At 34.5% G+C, this 25,014-nt stretch overlaps 1 protein-coding gene across 2 annotated transcripts; it reads right to left on the bottom strand.

The window, feature by feature from the left end:
* Positions 1-3,688: 3,688 nt before the first annotated feature.
* Positions 3,689-22,485, bottom strand: LOC147070628 (uncharacterized). 2 transcript variants are annotated; one of them, XM_085948744.1, is made up of 5 exons: positions 22,368-22,485; positions 15,634-15,756; positions 14,239-14,391; positions 12,395-12,569; positions 3,689-3,927 (listed from the first exon to the last, which is right to left on the bottom strand). In XM_085948744.1, exons 2-5 carry the CDS (start codon positions 15,712-15,714, stop codon positions 3,827-3,829), a joined length of 510 nt encoding a protein of 169 aa, XP_085804870.1. In that variant the 5' UTR covers positions 15,715-15,756; positions 22,368-22,485; the 3' UTR covers positions 3,689-3,826. The 2 variants fall into 2 exon arrangements, with proteins under 2 accessions (XP_085804870.1, XP_085804871.1); XM_085948745.1 differs by lacking the exon at positions 22,368-22,485 and adding an exon at positions 22,112-22,237.
* Between the last annotated feature and the right edge of the window lie 2,529 nt (positions 22,486-25,014).

Below are 25,014 nucleotides of genomic sequence, written 5' to 3'. Positions count from 1 at the left end.
CCTACTTATATACATATGAACATAATATTGAATATATATTAAAAATATTCAATCAATCAACTTAATGAATTGTATTTTGTATATATAGATGTATAATGAAAAACCGTTCAGTGATGGGGAATATAATACGAAAGAAACGTGGTTAAAATACTCCCACGATACAAGAACACCACAGCATAAAAGATGTGCCTTCAGATAGAAACATGGTGAAAGATAGAATCTTAAATTGTTATTTTTAAACTTTTTAATAGGATTCTTAAGGGGAACGTGCGCTGCGTAGGTCAAAATGGAGCTTTTATGGTATTTTCAAAGCATGATCCTGGACATTCCTTAAACGTTGTAGATAATCTATTTATATAATTTTTAAGCCTTATTATCCTTTATATTTATTTTCAATTTCAATTTATTTATTTTTAACATATTGTGGACAATACAAATTATAAGTTTAAGACGCTCACAACATGACATTTAGAAACAAAGAAATATAAAACAGTATTACATAAAAAAAGAGATAGATAGTATGTGATTAAACAGTAGAAATATGTACATACAAAAATATTAATTAGATAGGTATATGGAAGTACACCGGAAGAGTTAAGCAGACCCTATTTTAAAAAATTATAAAATACCGTCCACCTATACTTATCTTCACGTAGGTGGAATATATCAACATCCGAAGCAAATTCGTTGAACATAGTTATCGCCCTCCCAATTGGCATTACCAGTGGCAGGTTGGTTCTGCACCTTGGGAGAATAAACAACTGATGTTCTCTATTTCTAAGATAGTTATCAGGAACACACAGGTCAACACTGCCCAGAATGTCAGAGTTCTCATTTATACCTCGTATAAGTCAAAAAAAATACGTAGCTTAATAAAGATTGCTTCTAAATTGCAAACTGCAGTATGTAAGCATGCCTAAGAGAAAGTCAGTTGGATAAAGCCACGGATAGTATCCGTACAACCTCAAATAAAGGAGTCTCAAGAATTTCTTCTGAACCCTCTACACCATAAGGCCATACTTCAACTGATGCGGTGCCCAAAAAATAGACCCACCCTCAAGTCTGCTTCGAACTAAAGAATTAAATACAAGTTTTACTACCGTAACATCCGAAAAGACCCGGGAAGTACGCATGACGAAGCCTAACATTTTAAGCGCCTTGTTACAAATGGTAACTATATGGCTAATAAATGTCAGTTTACTCTCAAACGTAATGGCAAGATCCCTTACAGATGATATTTGTGACAGAACTCTGCCATGCATCGAGTATTGGAAAAACATCACTTTTGAGGCTCTGGTAAACGACAAAAGATTGCATTTATCAATATTGAATTCTAGTTTGTTACGCCTGCCCCAATCTAATATATTATCTATATCAAGTTGGAGCTGACGACAATCGTCCACGGTGACAACTTCCAAAAAGAGTTTCAAGTCATCAGCGAACAAAAACATAGCATTTTTTATTACCAATGCTATGTCATTTATAAAAATCGTGAACAGCAACGGCCCTAATTTTGAGCCCTGAGGGACACCAGAAAATGTGTAAAAGGTCTGTGACTGATAAAGGCCGTACAATACGTATTGTTGACGGTTCCTAAAATAACTCCCGAATAGCTTCAAAAATTGATCAGACAATCCAATAAGTTGGAGTTTTTCCACCAGGACATCATGATCGACTTTGTCAAATGCTTTCGAGAAGTCATTGTAAGAACAGTCAACCTGGTGGCCTCTATCCAGGGCCGATGACACATAATTGGTATTATTGGTAAATACCATCAGGTTAGTTTCCGTTGATCGGCCTGCTCTAAATCCATGCTGTTCATTTATTATAAATGACTCAATTTTTGGAGAAATCATGTTGTGCATGATCATCTCAAGAACTTTTGCTGGTACAGAGAGAACAGCTACCGGCCTGTAATTCTCCACTGATGACTCTGTACCACTCTTATGGATTGAAGTAACCTTCGACATCTTCCACGTTTCCGGAAAGATACCTGTCTCCATTGTAAGATTATATATATTTGCAAGCGGGCCTTTGACAAAATCAACACACCCCTTTAAAAAAAATGTAGGGACGTTATCAGGTCCCAAAGAGTGAGTATTTTTTAGTTTTTTAATAAATTTTAACACATCACTCTCATCAACTGGAAAAATATCAATGGACTGGGCACCGCATGATGGCTGTCTCGACGTGGAGGCAACATCCAAATAAGGAATACTACTTGCGTAGACAGACCTGAAGTGACCAGCAAATGCTTCTGCCACTACATGTCCGGTCACCTCTTCGCCTTTCCAACTCATCGAATCGGCATACCAGCCATCCCTTCTTAATGATTTAATATAATCCCAAAACGATTTGGGATTTTCAAGAATGCAATCTTCTACCGATTCCATATATGTTCGATAGGCCATTCGAACAGGTTGCCTCACTCTCAAGCGATAAAGGCTAAACATTTCATAATCGCGTTGACCAAGCTCAGCCTTCCAAGCTTTGTGATAGCAATACTTGATCTGAATGTCCCCAATAATCTCTCGAGAAAACCACCTCGGGTATCGCCTTCCACCACGACATGGCGACCTCCTTGAAAAACATTCATCAAACACATTATATACAGTATTATAAAAGAGTTGTTTAAACAACTGCACATGAATGTACTGAAATATGACTATATTCTAAAAGATTAAATCAAGAGGTTTAAAAGAATACTATTTTATGTAATAAAAATACTTTATGCAGTCATCAAATGTTTGAAATAAATATAAAGGATAATAAGGCTTCAAAATTATATAAATAGATTATCTACAACGTTTAAGGAATGTCCAGGATCATGCTTTGAAAATACTATAAAAGCTTTATTTTGACCTACGCGGAGCACGTGGGCCGTTAAGAACTATATTTTTCATTTTTTCCGATGAAAATCAGATAGTCGAAAAATAGTATTTGGGTTTTTTTTAAATTTGACTTGGCAATACTGGATAGTTGTGTAGCTAAAGACCTTGATTCTGTGTAGAGGTTATAAGGACGCTCAGTCCTTTGCTGAAATTATCAATTTAAAAGAGTCATCATGGTAAACCTTAACGATATAATATAAACACCATGTCATATGCCGGGTACTGACAACAAATTTATTTGCGCCTTATTATAAACGATATAAATACCAACTCATGTTGTCATTCCACGCTGCCCGAACACATGTCACACACACAAACAACCATCAGAATATATTAAGGTGACGCATCAGTGAAACGCCAAATAATTTTCAACTGTACGCGCGACGAAATTTTGGACTCGCTGCCATTCACTGAGAGAATGTTGACCCAGGAACACGTCACTTTGCTGCGTGATGGCGACGGGTCAATTAATTCTAAAATCGTGTAAAGATGACTAAAAACGTTACCCATTTACTTTAAAAAGAAAACATGTCAATGAATATATTATTATTGTTACTAATAGAACAATAAACAGAACATAAAATGGACGTATGTTGGATTTATATGACAATTAATATTTCGTTTGACAGGCGTCATTTTCACCCGCCACCCGCAATCCGCGCATCGCCTAGCGACGATCTTTTTAGACCGTGCCTCAACTAATGCATGGCCTTAAACTAATAACGTGTGTCGTTGAGCGGAGAAATTAACGACTACACCACTTATACTTAAAAAATAATAGGAAATAAAAGTCATAATTAATAATACTGTTATGGAAAGCGAGTATGTATATAATTTTATTAATAATTAATTAGTAATTAAGTAAGGATTACATGATGTTTTATAATATATTATAATACTTATATGTATTTTGATGCTATAAATAATTATGATGATTAAGAATTTTCCAAAATTGCAAACTGCATTGTTCCTTCCTTTTGTTCAGTCAACTGCCGACGGAAGTTGTGTATGATGAAAAGGGTGAAGGCAACGTAAACTGAAAAGAAAAACAAAAGAAAAATGAAACATTACTTTCTATAATTTTAGTACAAGAGTTGTATGTAACGTAAAAAAAAGTTCCCGCAGCGAAGTAGTGGATAAAACGCTTGATACTCATTCCAACATTCAATGGTAGAATCAAATTTACACGTGCGTTTGGATCACTAAGGCCAACCGCTCACGCAGAAACTAGAATCGGACAAACTGGTTGCTGATGGAATTCATAAACTGGCCAGTGACTAATGCTTCAAACACGGGGCTACTGACACCTAATAATCTCATAACCTCAAACTGTCAAACCCATTGTCTCTCCCACGTCATTCTAAGTTTTTTTCCATAATATCTTTACGGTAATATTCTGGCAGCCTGTAATTATACTGGCAGGAGTATTTCTAAACACCTGCCACATATTTTAAATTAAAAATGGGTTTGCCCATCCTTAACTTTTGACGCCTTGGCTTGTTATTACATGTTTAATTCAGTTCAGTGCTACCAATTTTGGTAAGAAAATATGATTTTTCATCGAATCTACTAATTGGTACCACTGTTGTATGGGTTACTGGAAACTAAGAGACCGGGAGACTAGCATGTCGCGTCTCTTCGATTTCGGTCGCGGACATTTTGAAACTTAGAGATTCCAGTCTTGCCGTCAGCGAGCCGCCATTGACATTAGCTAGATACTAGAGTTTCAGTCTCGTCTTTTTTAAGTATTTTCGTGAGCGGATGGCAACAGATTTTTGTTCAATAAGGACTATAATAAGGTGATTTTTTCTAGTGTGTATAATATGCATGAGATGTTTTTAAATTATGTAAGTATATTCAATATTATAGAATGTTACATTTTCAAATCTTGTGTCTTATTCGTTGAATAAAAAAAAATCGGTGTGTACTTATTTACGTGCGTTAGAAGTTATACTTCTTTGGCGTAACAAAACAAAAAAAAAACTTGTGATAAACTAGATTTTTCAACTAGCGCTTAATTATCTTGTTAAATTCACACTCAAGAAAAAAGACCGCTTATTGGAACGCCGTTGGTTTATTTCTATACATTTGCCACAACTAACAATTGCCACTATGACGTTTACGTAGGAAATTGAAAATGGCCGACAATAATAAATTCACTGCCTAGGCAACGGAACAATTCTAAACTAACGTAGTGCGTTCGGCTGATAACCGAACAATCGGTGGTTCGAATCCAATCGAGTGCGTTTTTTTCGTGTGAAAAAATAAATTATGTTTTACATGTCACACGCCAAAAATACACTCTGATCTGATTTTCCAATCGAGCCTAAAGAAGTATAACTTCAAAAATAGTTTATTATACTTACTACATTATTATAATCATCAAACACTGAATAAATTTAATAAAGTGTAACTTTGTAAAGAAATAATTTAAACGAAACTGAAAAAATAGTGAAATGTTGTATTCAAGTGGAAAATATAGACATTACTATGTTTCAAATAATTATGTGTGTATACAATAATTTAAATAGCAAACTTCCTTAAAGCGATAAAAATCAAACCGGTAAGTACTTACGTAGACTGACATCAGATAACAACTATATAAATAACTTTAGATCTAGAACGGGAATTCCTCAATTTGTATTTTCTGTTCGCATTTCCTGTCATTTATACGTACGACCAAACCACAGTAAGTTAGATAATATAAAATAAAATATATTGTATTATATTCGTAATTTTTTATGGTTAACTGATTTCAGGCTCGTACACAGTAGGGGGGGAGTTTCGGGTCCGGACCTCCCGCAAAACGGAACAACACAAACATGAACCCTCCAAACCAACCCGCCCCACACCACACTCAAGTCTTAATCGAACGATCACGAGGCCCTACGTTTGGCTGTGAGGCATTAGCAGTTGTTTACGATTGGGCATTTTCCAATTTATGTAATGCCATTGAAAAATGTTATATGTTTAAATCTATTTATAAAACATACATAATTTTGAAAAACACTTCTGAGAAAATAAATGAGCCGTTGCCCGGAATAACGTTGTATCCAACAATATTCTTGTTTTGAGAAAAATGGAAAAAACTAAATCAGTTATGTTTTTTTACATTTTATATTTGAAATACAATAAACAAACAATTATTAAGAGTTTTAAAATATAAAGTGTGAAGAAAGACAATTAAATTTGAATTTATTACAAAAAAATATAGTGAATTAATGGAATAATGTTGTATATGAAAATTTCACATACAACATTATTCCACAAAATGCTTTTTATTTATTCTACTTCACTCAATAGTGCCTTATAGAAAGCAGCGTGCTCATCTAGCATGAATTCACACATATCATTGAGGTCTTTGAGCTTAGCAGCCTTGATTGGCAGCGGATTGGAGTACATTGGAGTGAGTTCCAAGCTCCCTAACTGCATGAAATTTCTCCGTACGTTAGCCAATCTTCCCCGTCCTCCACGAAGAGGTGGTAGAAGACTGTATGATGTCCATGATTCCAGTTCATTGTGGGAGGTTCGAGCTCTGATTGTCGTGGGATCATCAGCAGAGAGCTGAAGCCAAATGGCACCAGTGATCTTCATTTTTGTTGGTCTCTGCATTGCATTTTCAACATCTGTGAAATTTTTAAAGTCAATGCGATCCATATTCTGTATATGAAATGGGTTGTTTGGACGGCTTTCTTTAATAACCTGATTCCACTGATCCGGCACCATTACCTTCGAAACCCGTTTCCTTTGCTCTATTAAAGCAAATTCACGGTCACAAAGCATAAGTCAATCGGTGAGTGATTATCATAATTAGCACTATCTTCGTCTGCTCTCTGAATACGGCGTCCGACATTCAATTTCTCGATACATGAGACGAGATAATGACTCTGTCCATTATGATTTAGCAACCTGAATGCTGATTGTATTTCTGTCTTAATGTTAAAATCGAGAACACATCCGCGATTCAAACATTTTTCGGCACAAACGCGACCCTGCGAAAAATAGAAAGAAACGATTAAAAAATTTGAAAAGGTATTATATTAAGTAACAATATAAAGAGTAATATAATGCAAGCATTATTATCAAATAACAATATGGATAAATCATTTGAATACAATCGATTAACGTTCGACGAGGAATAATATGTCGAACATAGTAATTTTATTCGTGACATCAATAGAACTGTCAAATCGTATACAACATTATTCCACAAACCTGTTTCGGTGGCTCAATTGCAGGTTTAATAATATTTTTTCTGGATAAATATTCTTTTCCTGCATCCTTCAACTTCTTGGCTTTATTATCTCTCCAGTTTAAAACATTGGATGTCCGTTTTCTTCCTTTATTTACATGAATTAAGCCACGCTCCGTGATATTGACGGACGGCGACGCCATTTTGACAACTGCATAGACAACGTTCTTCCATAAACCAATAACTTTAAAATGCTGCCACAAGCTTAAATATTGTTTCCCGACCATAATACTTACCTTAAAAGATGCATAATAACATACCCAACATTATTCCATCAATAACTCAACATTGACAGTTTTGTTGGATACAACATTATTCCGGGCAACGGCTCAAATATTATAACCAATAGAAAAATTCTTTTTTGAAAAAACTAAGACACCCGGCAAGAATCGAACCTGCATCTGCTGGGTTTACGCCCCAATCCGCGCATTATCCACTATGCTACGAGGTGACATACCTGCTAATGACGGCAAACTTTAACTATTGGCCTTTTAATACCTGCTCATCAGCGTTCTTCCAAATCAAGCTACTATTGGCGATCGGTTTTTGTTTATTAAATCAAAGTAGGTACCTACTACTTCAATTACTAACCGACGTCACGGATTTCTCCAATATTTTATGATGTAATTTACTCGTACTTGCTAATAATTTTTAATTAACTAGCTATTTTATTCAACGAATAATTCACAAGATTTAAGAATGTACCATTCTAATTATTGAACATGCATCATTTTGAAAAACACTTCTGTGAAAATATATTATAACCAATAGAAAAAATCTTTTTTGAAAAAGGTAAGACACCCGGTAGGAATCGAACCTGCATCTACTGGGTTTACGCCCCAATCCGCGCATTATCTACTATGCTACGAGGTGACATACTAATGACGAAAAACTTTAACTATTGGCCTTTTAATGCCTGCTCATCAGATCTATTTAGAAAAATAAATAAATAGTGGTAGGTCAGAGAACATGTCTTGACCTTTGTTAATATTAAATGGATATAGTTCGTACTATAACATTAGTTATCATTGGTGACCGGATTATATGCATTTGCATATCGTCTCTGTTCTGGCAGAACACACTAACTGGAGAATACTAGTTTTGAGTAATTTGATTTTGAAGTTGTTAAAATGTTTGAAATGGTCTATCATGTGAGTTTATTAAGTAATCGTAAAAAGGATGACTTTAAAATAAAGACTGTTTATTTATTAAGAAGGTTTCCAGACGTTAAGTTTGAATTGATAAGGAACATTTTGGTATAACTAACTCAATATGTCATTTTTTCGAATTAGTGTCTTCTGCCAGAACAGTGACGATATTTAGCCCACTCTCACCGGTTATTGCATATTTTACCTAAAATCTAGTGATGATGCATATTTTCGCTATATTTTATATTTCGAGTCTATCAAAGGTGTAGTAAATGGCTTCGATAGTGCAGAAGCTATGGCAGTTTGTCAGTCCAAGGAAGCATTTAACGATTCTAGTATAAAAAAAAATAGCTGTGATTAGCACCTATTTTTCCCCCATCCTGCGCTAGTATTAAAAAGCTTGAAACTCAAGGTTAGGCGTTGACTGAATATATTCAGAATGAACAAAATCCGCTGAATGAACTCCGCATTGCCAGAGGTATTCCCGCGTAAACTTAGAGAAAAGTTTGAAAACATTTTGAACAATAACCCAGACTTTGAACTGTTGTGTCAAATTAATAGTTTTATTAATGGGTTTTATAAATGAAATTCTAAAATCGACGAAAGATAATGAAGTTACCCTGATTATAGTAGATTTCAACGCAAAGATTGGTAAAGGTAAAAGTGGAGAGTTAGTAGGAGAATTTGGTCTAGGACAAAGAAATGATCGAGAAGAAAGATTACAACAATTTTGCCAGGAAGAGAGTATGGTTGTTTGTAACACATTATTCAAACTTCCAGCAAGGCGATTGTATACATGGAAATCCCCACAAGATAATGGCAATAACATTGTAAGAAATCAAATAGACTATATATTAATTCGCAATCGTTACAGAAATAGCGTAACATCTACTAAAACTTATCCAGGTACTGACATCTCATCTGACCACAATCCTGTTGTAGCTACAGTAAAAATTAGATTAAAAAGATTACTGAGGGAACCACGCGCAACCCAACGTGTTGACATTAATCAACTGAAGGATCCCGAAGTCAAACAACAAGTAAAAAGTGCACTGAACACAGCAATAGAACAAATAAAAACTTCAGTCATTACATCCTCTGACATAACAGACAAGTGGAACCAGGATAAAAGATGTGTTCTCCTCCATATCTAATAATCAATCAGTATATAAAAGAACAGCTAAGAAGCATAAATGGATGACAGATGAAATTCTGTCTTTAATGGACAAAGGAAGAAAATGGAAAAATAAAAATAAAACTCAATATAGGAGAATTTATAATACCATAAAAAGTAAAATTCGTACAGCTAAAGAAGAATGGATGTCCGACCAATGCAAAGAAATTGAAAATCTCCAAACGAAAATACGATTCCTTTAATATGCACAAGAAGATAAAGGAAACATTGGGAATTACGAAAGGAACCTCATCAACTATCTTGAAAGACGAAGATGGGCGTATTATATTAGATATAGAAAAGAAGCTGACTCGTTGGAAGACATATATTTAAAATCTGTTTGATGATGATAAGGGACCTATTGGTTATACTTTTAATGAATGTGAATGAATGAATGAATGTAAATAGGGCAGAAATAATAAACGCAATACGAAATTCTAAAAATGGTAAAGCTGTCGGCCCTGATCATATTTACAACGAAATGATAAAATTATTAGAAGAAGATCAATTAGAAATTCTCGTTGATTTGTTTAATAAAATTTACGAAACGGGCATAATTCTCGATGATTGGTTGAAATCGACATTCATCACTCTACCAAAAAAGGCAAATGCAAAGGAGTGCAGCGAGTTTAGAACAATAAGTTTGATAGGCCATATGTTAGAAGGTTTATTAAAAATCATCCATAATAGGATTTTTCGAAAATGCGAAGAAGACATGGATGACACACAATTTGGCTTCAGAAGTGGTTTGAGCACTCGCGAAGCACTTTTCAGTTTGAATGTTCTAGTGCAAAGATGCCTAGATGTTAATGTTGATGTTTATATGTGTTTCATCGATTACGAGAAAGCATTCGATACTGTTAGGCATCCTAAACTTCTCGAACTCTTACAGGAGAAAGGCATCGATGCAAGAGACATTCAACTGATAGCTAACTTATATTGGAATCAAACAGCGATATTAAGATTGAAAACGAAATCAGTGGAGAGGTAAAAATTCGTCGCGGTGTAAGACAGGGGTGTATATTGTCACCTTTGTTATTTAACATGAACTCGGAAGCTATTTTCAAGGAAGCCTTACAAGGTGAATCGGTGGGTATTATGGTTAATGGCAAACATATTAACAATATACGATATGCCGATGATACTGTGCTGATTGCTGATAGTTTAAAGAGTTTACATCAACTGGTAGAAAAGGTTAATGAGGTCAGTAATTCTTATGGTTTAAAAATGAGCCTCAAGAAAACAAAACTATTACTAGTATCAAAAACAGCGACACTAGACACCAACACAAATTTTGTCATTAACAGCGAACCAATCGAACGTGTGACCCATTATAAATATTTAGGTACATGGGTCAATGAAAAATGGGACCAGTCTCAGGAAATAAAACTAGAATTGAGATCGCAAGGAGCGCCTTTCTCAAAATGAGACGCCTCCTTAGCAATCGAGATCTTAACCTATGTCTGAGACTGCGTATGGTACGTTATTATGTGCTCTCAATTCTTTTCTATGGTATGGAAGTATGGACGCTAAACCAAGAGATGTCACGGAGACTTGAAGCTTTCGAGATGTGGCTGTATAGACTCATCCTCAAAATTCCTTGGACTGACCGGGTGACAAATGTTGAAGTTCTCAATCGAATGGGGAAGGACCGAGAAGTTCTACGTAGTATCAAAACCAGGAAACTACAATACCTCGGCCACATTATGAGAGGACAAAAATACAGCATTCCCCAACTCGTCATTCAAGGAAAGATCAATGGAAAGCGTAGCAGAGGATGGCGCCGCATTTCGTGGCTTAAGAACCTCCGTGATTGGTACGAGTGCAGGTCCACCGAACTGTTCCGGGTAGCAGACGACAAAGATAAGATCGCCTTGATGGTGGCCGACCTCCGCTAGGGGATGGCACAATAAGAAGAAGGATGAACTTTTGCCAGAAACAATAAGTGCTAACATAGCACCCAAATTCAAATACTGCCCAGTTACCTCAGCGGATGTGAAACGGTTCCACTTATAAAAATATTTTGAGTGATCGAAGACACAATCTTACTACCGAACAATGACAGTACCTGATTGTTAACGTTTACAAATTAATTTTAAATAAATTTTTTTTTTAAGTTTAAAAATTAGTATCTTTTTATTGTTTAATGTGGCATATTTTGACACTGTTCATGCATATTTTAAGCATATTTTTCAAGCTTTTTATGTTGCATATAATCCGGTCTCTAGTCATCATTTACCAAGTTGGTACTGATACCGGAGAAAAAGGAACTCAAGTGTATCTCGGTAGATGTCCTGATCCGGTACCACTTCAGGTTGGGGGTTATGTGTGACATCATGACAAACAGGATAAATTATAACACAGATACTTTTGATTTGACAATTTCTCCGCGCGGAGACGTTTAATTACATTAAATTATACAAGGGTTCGGCATGACTGAGATAAAGTAACGTTAAATCGACAAGGGTTACGCAATGCATGTCGATGGCTAGCGGGCCCACGGCATTCAACTGGATCACATTTCACTTTGCATTCTTTTTCACATGGACGTATTTACACATTATTTAATTTCGCGGGCACTTTGTTATTTATTACAATACTTATTGATAATTAAAAATTGATTTAGTAATTAGCTAGAAGCACGGTTGATTATGCGATTACACGGCTGACGCCGCACGCCGGCGTGACACTTATTTTATGTTATCCCTTCATCGTAGGTAGATTTGAACTGTCCATCTTCAAAAGGCATGTTTCCATTTGGCGGGACCTATTCTACTCAGGAGAGGGGCAAGGGGTGCGGGTTATTCGAGAGATTTTTAATTCTTCCTGAGCACCGGTCGGTGTTCAAGGTTGCCTGAAATTTCCTGGAAAACGTTCAGGTACTTGACTACATAAATTATCTAATGCAAAATTTGGTATAGGTACTTACTCAGGTTCAGTAAGGTCAATCCTATATCCACGCCAGCTTGTACAGTGAATGCACCATGTTCGTGCGATCCTAATGCATTCAAAAGCATAATGATTCCCACACAAACTAAGAAAAAGCCGATAACAGCTAAAGCGGTGGTCAATATCATCCACCATTTAAGTAAACCTGTTTTACCCTGAAAATAATAAAAAAAACAATCAATGTATTGTACTCTAAAGACTATTCGTATAAATCCAAAAATGTGTAGCGACCTGATTCAACCAGTCCGAGGCATGCCTCAGTGCCATTAACACAGTCACAAGTTGTCCCGCGTTGCAACGCACAAGTCCAAAATTAACATCTTTATACAATCAACTTCAATAAATGAAGATTGGCCATTCAGGGATGCCATATCAGTGGATAACAAGAAAACCTGGACTAGAATGAGGCTATAAATAAAGTGTGCCAAAGCATGTGGATAGATTTTCACCATAGGGCATCCCTAGATAAGGGAAAATGGAGTAAGTCCATTCTACCATACCCTGGTTTGTAGTCTCTTTTGAAGAGGAATGAACTTAAGCTGATACTGAGGCTAAGAACAGGTCACACAATGGGCAAAAGATTTGCACTTCATGCGAAGAAGCGATTCACAGCTCTGCAATGAATGTAATGTTTTGAAGGCCATTGTGCAGCAGTACAATGCCCTTAATATAAACGACACCTAGTATAGCTGCGAATTGCGGATATCTTGGAGAATGTCGACGAATTGAAAGGTGCCCTGGCGGTGGGTAAGATGGAAGATCTTGGCAGAATTGGAATGAGGACCTGATCGGCGGATCCCCTTCTAGAAGAGAAGAGGCGATATGACAGCGAGTTGCAGTCAAAGCCTCGGTAAAATCATAAAAAAAAATTAAAATCAAGAGTACATGCGAGTTTAATTGATGACCCACCATTTTAATAATGCATTCATTACAACACACGTTTGCTTGAGGCCCTCGTTAATTTTGTCGACTTTGTAAAACATTTGCGAACTTTAAAAACAGTTCCTAATCGTGCTGTTTACAAAATACGTATAATTTTGATCCATAGTCTATAATCTAGATAGTAGAATGGTAGATAGATAGATATTAGGATAAGATGGATTTACGTAAGATTACGATAAAATACCTCCGCTAAACGACCGCAAAGATAGTTACCTACTGCTGTATCTGTATAATATTATACAGAGATCATTACGTTACATTATAAACTAAATCCATTTTCATTTCTGTCATTTCTTATTCCGTTTTGACATCTCATAATATAAGTGATTGAAGTGAAGTTTGTCTGTTAGTCATAATATAGCTATGTATTGCCATCAAATAGAAATGTTTACCGGGAATACTTTATCCTTTCGTACAGTAGAATTATAAAATAAATGTGATAAAATAACTGATAAATTATTTAAAGTTCATAATAATTATTCATTTATGATTATTATATTTATATGGTACCGTTCGAACACTTTCAGTCACATTTACAATTTCAAAATTTTGAATTAAGGATCGGGGAATGAAATTTCATAAGTTTGCCATTATATGGACGCCATGGCACATTATGACGCCACATCGTGACGTCGCTAACCAACAATTACATTTGCACTCATGCATACAAATGGGCAGTATTTAGCCTATAAAGTATTTGGGAATCTCATGCATACGACCCTAGGTTGTTAGTATTTCAGAAGATATTCCATAATAAAGACACGTTTATTCATGGGTACCTACCAAAAGTATAAAATATGGTTTACATCCGGGAGTACTTTGATGGCTATTCAAATTAGTAATATATATTGTATATACTTTGTATTGTTAATTTACACATACCTTATGGATGCCTAACATCAATATTATTGTCAGACCCATTCCAAGACTGCTTGTAAGTAAAGGTAAACATGCCTGTAAGCCAACATACATTTCCTCTTGCTGCATAAGAGCTATTATTATTGTCTGCTTGCAGAATAATACTATGCAACCTATCTGTAATAAAAAAATACATCGAAATTAGAGTTTGTGATGTCTTGGATTTTTTCGATTCTCGAAAATTTCAGATCGGTTAATTGAATTCTCAATAACTAGAGAATATTGTTTTATGTACCTAACCAAAATTTTCTTTAAAAGAATTCAACAAATTCTGTTCAAAATGAAACGTGACCTTTATAATGTATTCGGGGAAAAAATCACTTTCGATTTATTTAACAAATTTCATCCAAAATCGAAATATACCTGGACGCCCCACAGATGAGTGAAAAGCGTAAATATTATGATGTGGAGCAATGGCGAACCTATGACCCGCGGATCATTTTTGTGTGACACGTAGGCAAAATTAGAACGTTGTATGGAAAATTAGGTAGTTTTGTTATAAGCAATTAAATTATTTTGATCATCTATAGATAAACATATGACTGCGAACGACTATTTTCGTCGATGAACATTGCCTCCATTTAATGGTTTGAACAACCAATTTGTAGGATTGCTTTCAAAAATCGTGTAGGTATTCAATTATCTTCGAAAAGTCTTCGATTTTAAACCACAAATAAATACATTGACATCAAGCAAACAACAAATTTGACACTAATGCGGGTGAGGGGTATCAGTTAAAGCCGAAAGACCAATAGATAAAAGTTGTTTTTATTCTATTATTTTTTTCCGAAAAGCTTCAATCAATTCTTTTGGTGCACTTGAAGTTTCGTCGTAAGTTCGTTTATTCATAATTCCGTGCCTTTTGCGAAAGCGCCACCAGAGTCATCCATCGCTTGCTTTGGTTTTGCTTTGACATGGTAAATGTTCATCATGTTATGATTTGCTAATTTTAACTAGAGCAGATTTCAATTCAACTGCCCGAACCGGAACCCCGCTAGAATGTTATTGTGCGTACAACATCAATACACGTGCCAATTTCATACGTTTTCTGGAATTAATGTTCGCATCTACATCACAATATATTAACACAAATCTGTTTTCAATATCAATGGATGTTTTTAACATTTTTCACATTTCGACCGGATATTTTATCCGTTATGTCGAGGTCCGTTATAATATCAAGGTTCTACTCAACTTTAAATAATAAAAACATGGATTTATTCAAAAGGCCGCAGCTACAGGTAAAACTCACGTTAACAAAATATTAACCTGTATTTTTGGCACAAATCTTGCTTTAATAAACAAAAAAATAATATACTGACAGAATAGAAGCGATACAGTAGAGAAATAATTAAATACCATATTCAACCAAGCGATGACCAGTGATCCTGACTTCAGATCGCAACCACAGCAGCACGTATCAATGCGTGGAATCCTCATTTTGCTGACGATTACAATATTATGTAGACCAGAAAACTAAGTCTGAAAAAAAATAAAATAAAAACAGGTTATCAAAAAACATTCTTTAGGGCATAAAGCCCACCAAAGCGGGTGAGCGGGGCACTCGCTCATTTTTGCAATTTGGGCGGTGAATCACTAGGAATACAATATAAGGTACATAGCGTATGACGAATATAACGCCTCGCGCGCCTTATATTTCAACGCACACAGAAGGTGCATAAATCGTGGAGTTCCGGCCAAAAGCTGGTAAGTCGATAATTGAGGTATTTAGAGTTAACAACAGATTATGTGTCTATATATAAATATGTATGCTAGAAAAAAAATCAAGATAGAATATGCATATAAAGCAAAAAGAGATTAGCACTATGCCTGATTTTAGAGGGCATGTCAAACTTCAAATTGCAATTACTCCATAACATGATTTAGAGACTTACAGAGTTCGAAATGGACCGGAACGCACCGGAGCGCCGTTCCGGTTCGTAAAATCACCAAAACTATCACTCCGTCTCGTGGTCATATTAATTTGACAGTGAGCTAGATTTGCCATTTAACGTAAAAATCTAAAAGTTTGTCCACACTGGTAACCTCATTAAATTTCACGATAATTAACAAAATTTGCTTGACCGAAAATAATTTTAATCGAAATTTAATGAGGTTGCCAGAAACTTGTTGCGAATGTGGACACGGCATAACACATTTATTTTTATAAAATACACAATAAATTAGATAACTATGTTAACATTTTCATAAAACATTGAGCGCTCCGCTTCGTAAAATAATCCATTTCGAGCACTGGAGACTTACTAGTAATAGTAATTGAAGGTAAACATTCCAATGCAAAGAGAAATTTTTAATGTTTGTATCGATGGATGCAATTAACATCTCAGAATACGATAAATCAAAATTAAGATAAATACATTTTACATCTAAAATAATGATAAATACATTGCAAATACGTCATCGTCATAGATGAGGGTGTTGATTTCACCAATGCCTATTTCACCAATGTCGACTAAATGATAGAAAGTATCTGTGGCATTTATGTTTAATAAACTACATACTTCATTTATTCAACGAATAAGACACAAGATTTGAGTATGTAACATTCTATATGTTGAACATACATACTTTGAAAACATCTCATGTATATAATAAATACCCACTAGAAAAAACCTTGTTAGGAAAAAATACGACAACCGACGAGACTTGAACCTGTAACCGCTGGATACGCGTCTGTGTGCTTTTCCAATTAAGCTACGGGAATTCTACATAATTACGCGTGTATATTTCACTAGCAAAGACAACTGGCGTGCGGCCAGCTGTCTCTCTAAACGGCAAATAGCAAATAAATGCTTATAATAAATCGGTATAATATCATCCATTTAATAAATATACTTACATTATAACGCAATACATACGGCCGATATGAATGGAATCAGCTTAATGAACGGATAATGGACAGATTTGATACGAGATCAGTCTACTTGAAATTGGGCATAACTGCTATAAAATCAACAATAAAATTAATATAGCAACGTAATGCATAGGACCGAGAGGAATAGGGTGGGTTTGGAGAAGCCGATCCAGTACCACGTCATGACTAGGACAAAAATATTGGTCATCCAATATATTCATATTCATTATTTAAATTTTAAATTTGCGATATGTCTATTTTTTAATATTATTATTAATCATGTCCTTTTTCGTACAATGTGGTTGTTAGTAATTTTGAACAATCACAAACACCCAGGCTTTGAGACAAACACATAAATATTGTGTCTTCACCGGGTCGAACCCAAAACTCTCGGGTGGAAAGCCAGCGCCTTACACACTGCACCGCGAGAGCCGCCGATACTTCTGTTATTATTATTAAACCGGAATGGTTTTTTTTTGTACTTTTATAGTACTTCATATTGTCATTGTGGTTAAGGTGTTTTGAGACAAAAAAAAATAAACGAAAACCCAACACAACATACTGAAAAACAACCAGGGCTCGGAATGGACCTGAGCGCACCGGAGCGCCGTTCCGATTCGTGAAATCGGTAAAGTTATCGCTCCGTCTCGTGGAAAAAAATAATTCGACCGTCTGAGCTAGATATGACATATTATAACTATTAGCATTAGCTGTATTCATACAGTCTTAAACCGCACTCAACGCAGTTAGTGGTTATAGGGCGAATAAGAAAACTATAAAAATGTATACGTCACGAGATGCGTACAGAATGCGCACGAAAATGAAACATGGTGGCCGTCCACCTCCTGTCAGTTTGACACATGACAGAAGCATATTTATATACATACATAAAGAGTCGGCAAAAATGAATTCATTACAAGTTTTTTTGTTGTTTAGAATCGTCATTACTATAATATAATAATATGTAATACATATAATTATAATTGAGAGCCCATTAATTTTGTAGATTCGGTAAAGCATTTGCGAACTTTAAACAGTAATTGTGCCGTTTAAAAAATACATCATGAATTTTATTCCATAGTCTAGACTCTAGAACTAGATACAATGATCCCGTGTTTCGATTACTCACTAAGGACGTTATAAAAACGCAGTATTTCCCATGGAATCACGTGATTTTTTCCATATTTCCGATACGTTAACATGATCTTACTCCCTACTTCATTTATCGTTTGTCAATTTATACATACGACCGTATGTTGTAGCTTAACTACTGGGAAATGCCAATAGAAATGGCGTATTTGAAAAAAATACTACCTTATATATAGGTCAATAATTAATATAAAACAATCATTATTCGTAGGATGTTTTATCACATTTGAATAGCCAAAGACATAGTTTATAATCATTAATCAGTATCTTTAGAACCATCTTCAAATTTGTTAATCGTGCCCATTTTTTGAATAATAAAATGCCTAATTCTTGTCAAACTTGGGATTATAGAGATTATAAATATATTTTTTTATCGCAAATATTTCACGATATAATATAAACATTAATTTAACAAATGGTTTTATAAATGCGTTTAAAAATTAATAAATCTAAAAAATCTAAACATCACTGCACATGGATGTTACTAAAATTTGACTATATTCTAAATAATGGAAAAGAGGTTTAAAAGAATACTATTTTATGTAATAAAAATACTTTATGCAGTCATCAAATGTATAAAATAAATATGAAGGATAATAAGGCTTCAAAATTATATAAATAGATTATCTACAAAGTTTAAGGAATGTCCAGGATTATGCTCTGAAAATACCAACAAAACTCCATTTTTACCTACGTTGCGCATTATTTTCATCCTAGAGCCGGACTGCAAAGTTATGAAGCATATACAAACTGGGACAACATAACAGAACCGACTGGAACTCCACCGAGTCTATTCTATACACAACGCGACTGTCGACCGCTAAAGTGCTAGTATTAATTACATATTTGAATTGATGTATTATAATTGTTATAAGTAAGCCGTCAAAACTGTCTATCTCGCTCTAAATTTCATCACAGCTAAGAGAGGTACTGTTAAAATACAGCACTTATTGCAACAATTACAACCAACTTATTGTAATTGTTATAATAAGTGCTAATACTTTGATATAAACCTACCGTAAGTTTGATAATAATTATCACTTTATCACTTAAGCGGTCAAATAGAATATACCCACAGGCGCACCTTCAAACCGGGGCAATCTAGGTTGAACTGGAACGATATTATGGCGGCCTTGGCATAATAATTAATACATGGCATTGTAACGTCGCTGCACGCGAAATACCTCACTTGGAGAAAACCATCTTTAGAAGATAGAGACAAAAAATGTTTTAAAAAATCGGTGTGTGTACATGTACGCGTTAGAAGTTATACTTCGTTGATGTAACAAACCAAAAACAAAGCTTATGATAACCTAGATTTTTCGACTAGCTCTTAATTATCTTGTTAAATTACACACTCGAGAAAAAGGGTCGCTTATTGGAGCACCGTTGGTTTATTTCTATACACTTTAACTTATATTACTAAATTATATAATTTTTTCTCGTTGTTTTTATTTTTAAAGAAAGAACTGTCACTCTGACGTTTAATCGTTTGTTTACGTAAGGAATTGCAAATGGCCGACAATAATAAATTCGTTGCCTAGGCTAACGGAACAATAATTCTTCTATCAAACTTGCGTTTGTAAACAGCTGACTGATTTTCAGCCAAGCTTCATACTGTCGGGCACTTTCGTGACGATGTGCGCGCGCAGCTCCCAATTTCACTCGCTACCAAACACCCCAAAAGAAGTATAATTTCAAAAATCTAGATTCTAGAACATAATAATTAAATAAATGATAATGCAGTTTAGTGGAATAACATTATTTTGGTAAGTACACTATGTATTTTAATAAAATAATTATAGAATTTGTTCTTAAGATTTGAGAAAATGCTGAAAACGTACATAGTCTGTATATAAATATTATTTTGCCATTATTGAACACCGCGAGTGCTTGCACAATTTTTCGGATGTGCATTATCGAGGTATTTAATTATTTTCATTATAAAATTTGCTAGGAATACGTCAAAATTGGAGATTTATAACTTTAAACCAAAGCGACATACGTAGCACATTCGATGTTTTCTGTCAACGATAGAGAAAAATTCAAGAAATTGTTGACACTCAAAACTCATTTTCGCAGAATTGGCACATTTGAGGTATTTCCCGTGCAGCGACGTATATAACAGTGCACCGATGAAATCACCACTGATAAATAATCACCACATACAACGCAATAATAAAATAACTAAAATTTCGATATTTCCCTACTATGAATAAATTAGTGCAAAGTACTATAATTTCGTAATGAAGAAAATTTGGCGAACCGAGTAAAAAAAGTTGCTCGAAAGAGGGAAAAAGTCCTTGACTAGATTGAAAATGCAATTTATCGAATTCGCCGGTACAGTTCTACGAACTGATCTGACGCCATTCGAATATCTAATTCTATCCAGTTGCGAGTAGTTTTCAACTGGGGCTTCCCCATCAATTCCTCAGATAAATGTTTGTAGGAGACAATGTTGCCAACCGTACTGTAATTATAGTATTTGTACTATATTTTTGGTCCACGTACTATGTACGATATAAAACAGGTATAGTACGCCCAAAATAGTATAATTTTGAATATCGGAAAAAATAATGTAAAAAGTAATAAAATTTCGATATTTCCGTTCGATTTGGAAAAAATAGAAAAAAAATTGCTCGAAAAACGTAAAAAAAATCCTTTCTTCATAATAATTTCTTGAATTTTTCGGTAAGCATTTTTGGTCGGAAAAGGTACCTAAATAAAAAGGGGTCTCGGAGTTTCTGAAATTCTCCGTTATTTTTTTTCTGAGAAAGTAAAATCCTATACATTTTCAATAGATGACAACGCCTACTATATTTTTCCCCAAATACTATAATTTTGGAGGCTCTGTACTATAATTCCACTATGAAAATATGCCAACACTGGTAGGACTGTAACATTTTTAGTCGTAAGACGTAGGGTACCTATATTACGCTACATAACTTTGCAATTTTTACTACACTGCTACACGTCTTTGCCTGATTACATCGCATAAAATTAGATCACATAATATGTACTTGTAATAGATAGTATAATATGTAGTAATAAACAAATAAATATTATGTAGATAGTATATGTAAAAAAATATCTTTGGAATATATTATATTGCAATGATTATTACATTATTGTCACCCTAGATTCGGAGTGCAAAGTTAAGAAACGTATAGGTACCTAGGTAGGTATTCGTACCTATGTAAATAAAAAACCGCATCGGAATTTCTCGATTTCTCTGTTATTTTTTGTGAAAAACAAAAAAACTTATACATTTTCAACAGAATGACAACGCGTACTATAATTTTTGCTGAAATACTATATTTTCTTTCACCGCGTACTATAATTTCATGACAAAAAGATAGCAACACTGATCAGTGATGTTAACTGTACTATAATTATAGTATTTGTACCATAATTTTGGCCCGCGTACTATGTATGATATAAAACAGGTATAGTACGCCCAAAATACTATTATTTTGAAAATTCGGAGAAATAGATAAAAAATAGCGCTAAAGCTGTTTGGGAGAACTAAAATACCTAACTTTTGTCTAAAAAACGAGACGTTAATTACCTTCTATTTGAATTTTTGTCTAAAAAAAAAGAGACGTTATCACTGTACATCTGAATATTTTGCAAAAAAAAACGAGACGCTAATCACCTAACAGTTGAATTTTTGTCTAAAAAAACGAGACGTTAATTACCTCACATTTGAATTTTTTCTATAAAAAGGTGACGTTAATTACTTTACGCGTAATTTTTGGAAAATGCAGTATTCGCCGTTCAACGCGTACTATATTTTTTTGCCGAAATACCTACTATAATTTTGGAGGCTCGGACAGCTCGGTACTATAATAAATTCTACTTTGAAAATATGGCAACACTGACACTGATTCAACACAAAAATAAATTCAGAAATGGCGTCTGACAGATGACGGCGGCGCGCGAGGACAGAGAACAGCACTAGTCAGTTGAGCCGACATATTAGTCAACGTTATAAACTCTTATACAATTTTATTGGAACATTATGTAGAGTCAACAATACCTATAACAAACTTTTAGGTTAAAAACTCACCAAAAGGTAAAGTGGATGTACACAACACTAATATACGGCGATCGCCACAAAACTTGCATGCCAAATATTGCATGAACTCACACGATTGCATACCGTAACAGGCGTAATAGGAATAGGGATTGGAATACCGAATGAAAATAGCAATACCGGTATATCGGTATATCCTATTGAATACCGGTATTCCTGAAATATATGGAAAAAGTATCGACCAATAAAATCTACTTAAAACATTTATATTGTTTAGCATTAATATCTAAATAGGTATATATTATAATATTTATGTAAACCTTTAAAAATATGTAAAGGTAGAGATGCTGAGGTTTACACAATTACAAGATAAAAATATTTTTTTATATACTTACGTTTTTAAATTTTCTGTTGAATTATTATGCTCAATTTGCTCAAACTTGTACTAGATATGAAGTAAATAAAACACAAGCAACCAAACAATATAGAATACTGAAATGTCATTTTGATTTCCATAGTAACGCACGTAGATATTAATAATATAGTTGCTAGGACCACCCCCTTAGCAACAAATAATAGTCTTTTTACTTTTTACGGATTTTTCTAAAATAACTTTCCATATAAAAAAAGAATTAAGTAACTGAAAAACTTCAAATGTCTAGCTAGTCGGGAAGTAAGTTGAAAATCGATTGCAAGATTTGTACTGGACAAACAACCACCGGACAAACAAGAATACGAGCTAATAAAAACGTTGTAAAATACCTATTAGTTGAACAATTATTGGCACTTTCTTCTTCGAATCAATAAATTTAAAAAGTGTTCTTAGATAATATTATAGATGTGCCCCACTGGTAATTGCACGTAATGTTTTATTTGTTGCACTTTTTACACTTAGACATTTCCTTGATTTTAATCCCATAAGAAGTAAAACCAAACACAATATTGCTCACTTCACTTCTTTGTTAAAATATATATATATAATTTCTCCATTAATGACGAAGTAGAATTCATCAAAAAATTAGGTACTAACAAGTCCATTATAGTGTATAATTATTATTTCATCGTGAAATATTCACCTCTAGGGCTGAGGTTACTAATGATTATAGAAACGAACAGTATAATCGTGATTTTATATACATTTTAAGCCCACCTGACAACTTCTAAGCCCGCAACTGACGAAAATATTTGGATAAATTTATAATTACAGAAGTAGGTAATTATAATGACGTATTATGCAAAATTATTTTTTAAATCTGTACGTGTCACTACACCAATGGCATCGAAAATCAACGGAAGTAAACAAGACATCGCGAAACCCGACAAAAAATTACATACCTCTTAAACTTTTTATGATAATTAATAAATTTTGTTTCCACTCTCAATACTGAATATAAAGGTATAGTCTGATTTTTAAAACTGGTATTTCGGTATCAAAAAATACTGGAATACCGGTTTTGAAATAACTGTATTGCCATCCCTAAATTTGATATGTGATGTGAGAGTGTGTGTGAATGTGATTAGGGATGTGACAACGTAACGACCAATACTCTTTGAAGTACATTGTAATATTATTACTTTTTACCAATACCCGTTACCTACCAAAGTAATAATAAAATTGTTTTATTACAATACTGGTCGCCGGGGAAGGTAACCGGACAAAACAGAACATGACAAAACAGAACAGCCAGGGGAAAAATGAATCATTAATTTTTGTAGAATCTATTTAGGTTAGGTTAGACATCCTAAGCTTGCCGGCAACACCGAGTTAAGTCCTGTTTATTTGAGGCTTTCTAGCGATTAGAAATGCAGCAATTAGGTATATAATTTGATTTATTATGACGTACTGAAAATCTGTGCTATTAAAAATCTATCAACATAAAGAGATGAGACAATTTCAATATTAAATTAATATTTTTCCTGAAAGGTCATAGTTATATTTATCGTTCTTCAGTTTTGTCACTGTTCTGTTTTGTCCGGTTACGTTTCTATCTGATACCGATACTACTCAGTATGGAGACGTTCTCTTTCGATAACATCTCTAGTAGTTTGTAGTCGTGTTGTCATTTTCGCAGTATTTTATTATAGTGTGCGAAAATACTTAAAAAGTCAGTGTTGTCAGGTGTATCAATTTTTTTTAATTAGGAAAATTTTGGACGTATTCGAAATGTGGTGCTCATGTAGACGGCCATTAGACGCGCCCCTAGGCCCTACGCCTACGCCCTCCTACCTAGCGCTAAGGCTAAGGCTACATAGGTAAGCGCTTCGCTAGTGCTGAGCTAGGTGCTAGGCTTTTCTACTAAAAACACTACTGCCACATTGCACGTTACGTGCTTAGGTACAAATTCATTTGACATTTGGGAGCGCTCAAGTCAACAACGATATGACGTCACTCTCAAAACTAACCGGAAAGCTACTTCTCACAGAGAATTTAAGTTTAAAATTTCGAAAGTCTCAAATTCGAACTTGTTGTGTGCATAATGTCAATTCATCCCATGCGTTATTATTCATAACCTCAAAATAAACGGTGTTTGACGTTTGTTATACTGAAGAAACATCCGCCGTCTTGCAAAATCACTACGTGGCAATACTGGCAATACAAATAACCAACACGTTTGTTCGCCGGGAGACTCACTAGGTGACTAATAATCACGTAGCGAGGCGCAAAGCGTCCAGTGTGGCC

Source organism: Rhyacophila brunnea, unplaced genomic scaffold, assembly GCF_057557595.1.
Source record: "Rhyacophila brunnea isolate RB1 unplaced genomic scaffold, BYU_Rbru_1.0 scaffold_21, whole genome shotgun sequence".
NCBI lineage: Eukaryota > Metazoa > Arthropoda > Insecta > Trichoptera > Rhyacophilidae > Rhyacophila > Rhyacophila brunnea.
The sequence above is the reverse complement of the archived record's forward strand: the minus strand, read 5'-3'. Positions and strand labels throughout refer to the sequence as shown.

Coding starts and splice junctions, on each gene's coding strand:
- LOC147070628 (XM_085948744.1), bottom strand. CDS start 15,714: ATGAGGATTCCACGCATTGATACGTGCTGCTGTGGTTGCGATCTGAAG. Junction 14,392..15,633: donor TCATCGCTTGGTTGAATATG/GTATTTAATTAT, acceptor TTTTTATTACAG/ATAGGTTGCATAGTATTATT. Junction 3,928..12,394: donor ATTGACCTTACTGAACCTGA/GTAAGTACCTAT, acceptor TTTTCTTTTCAG/TTTACGTTGCCTTCACCCTT.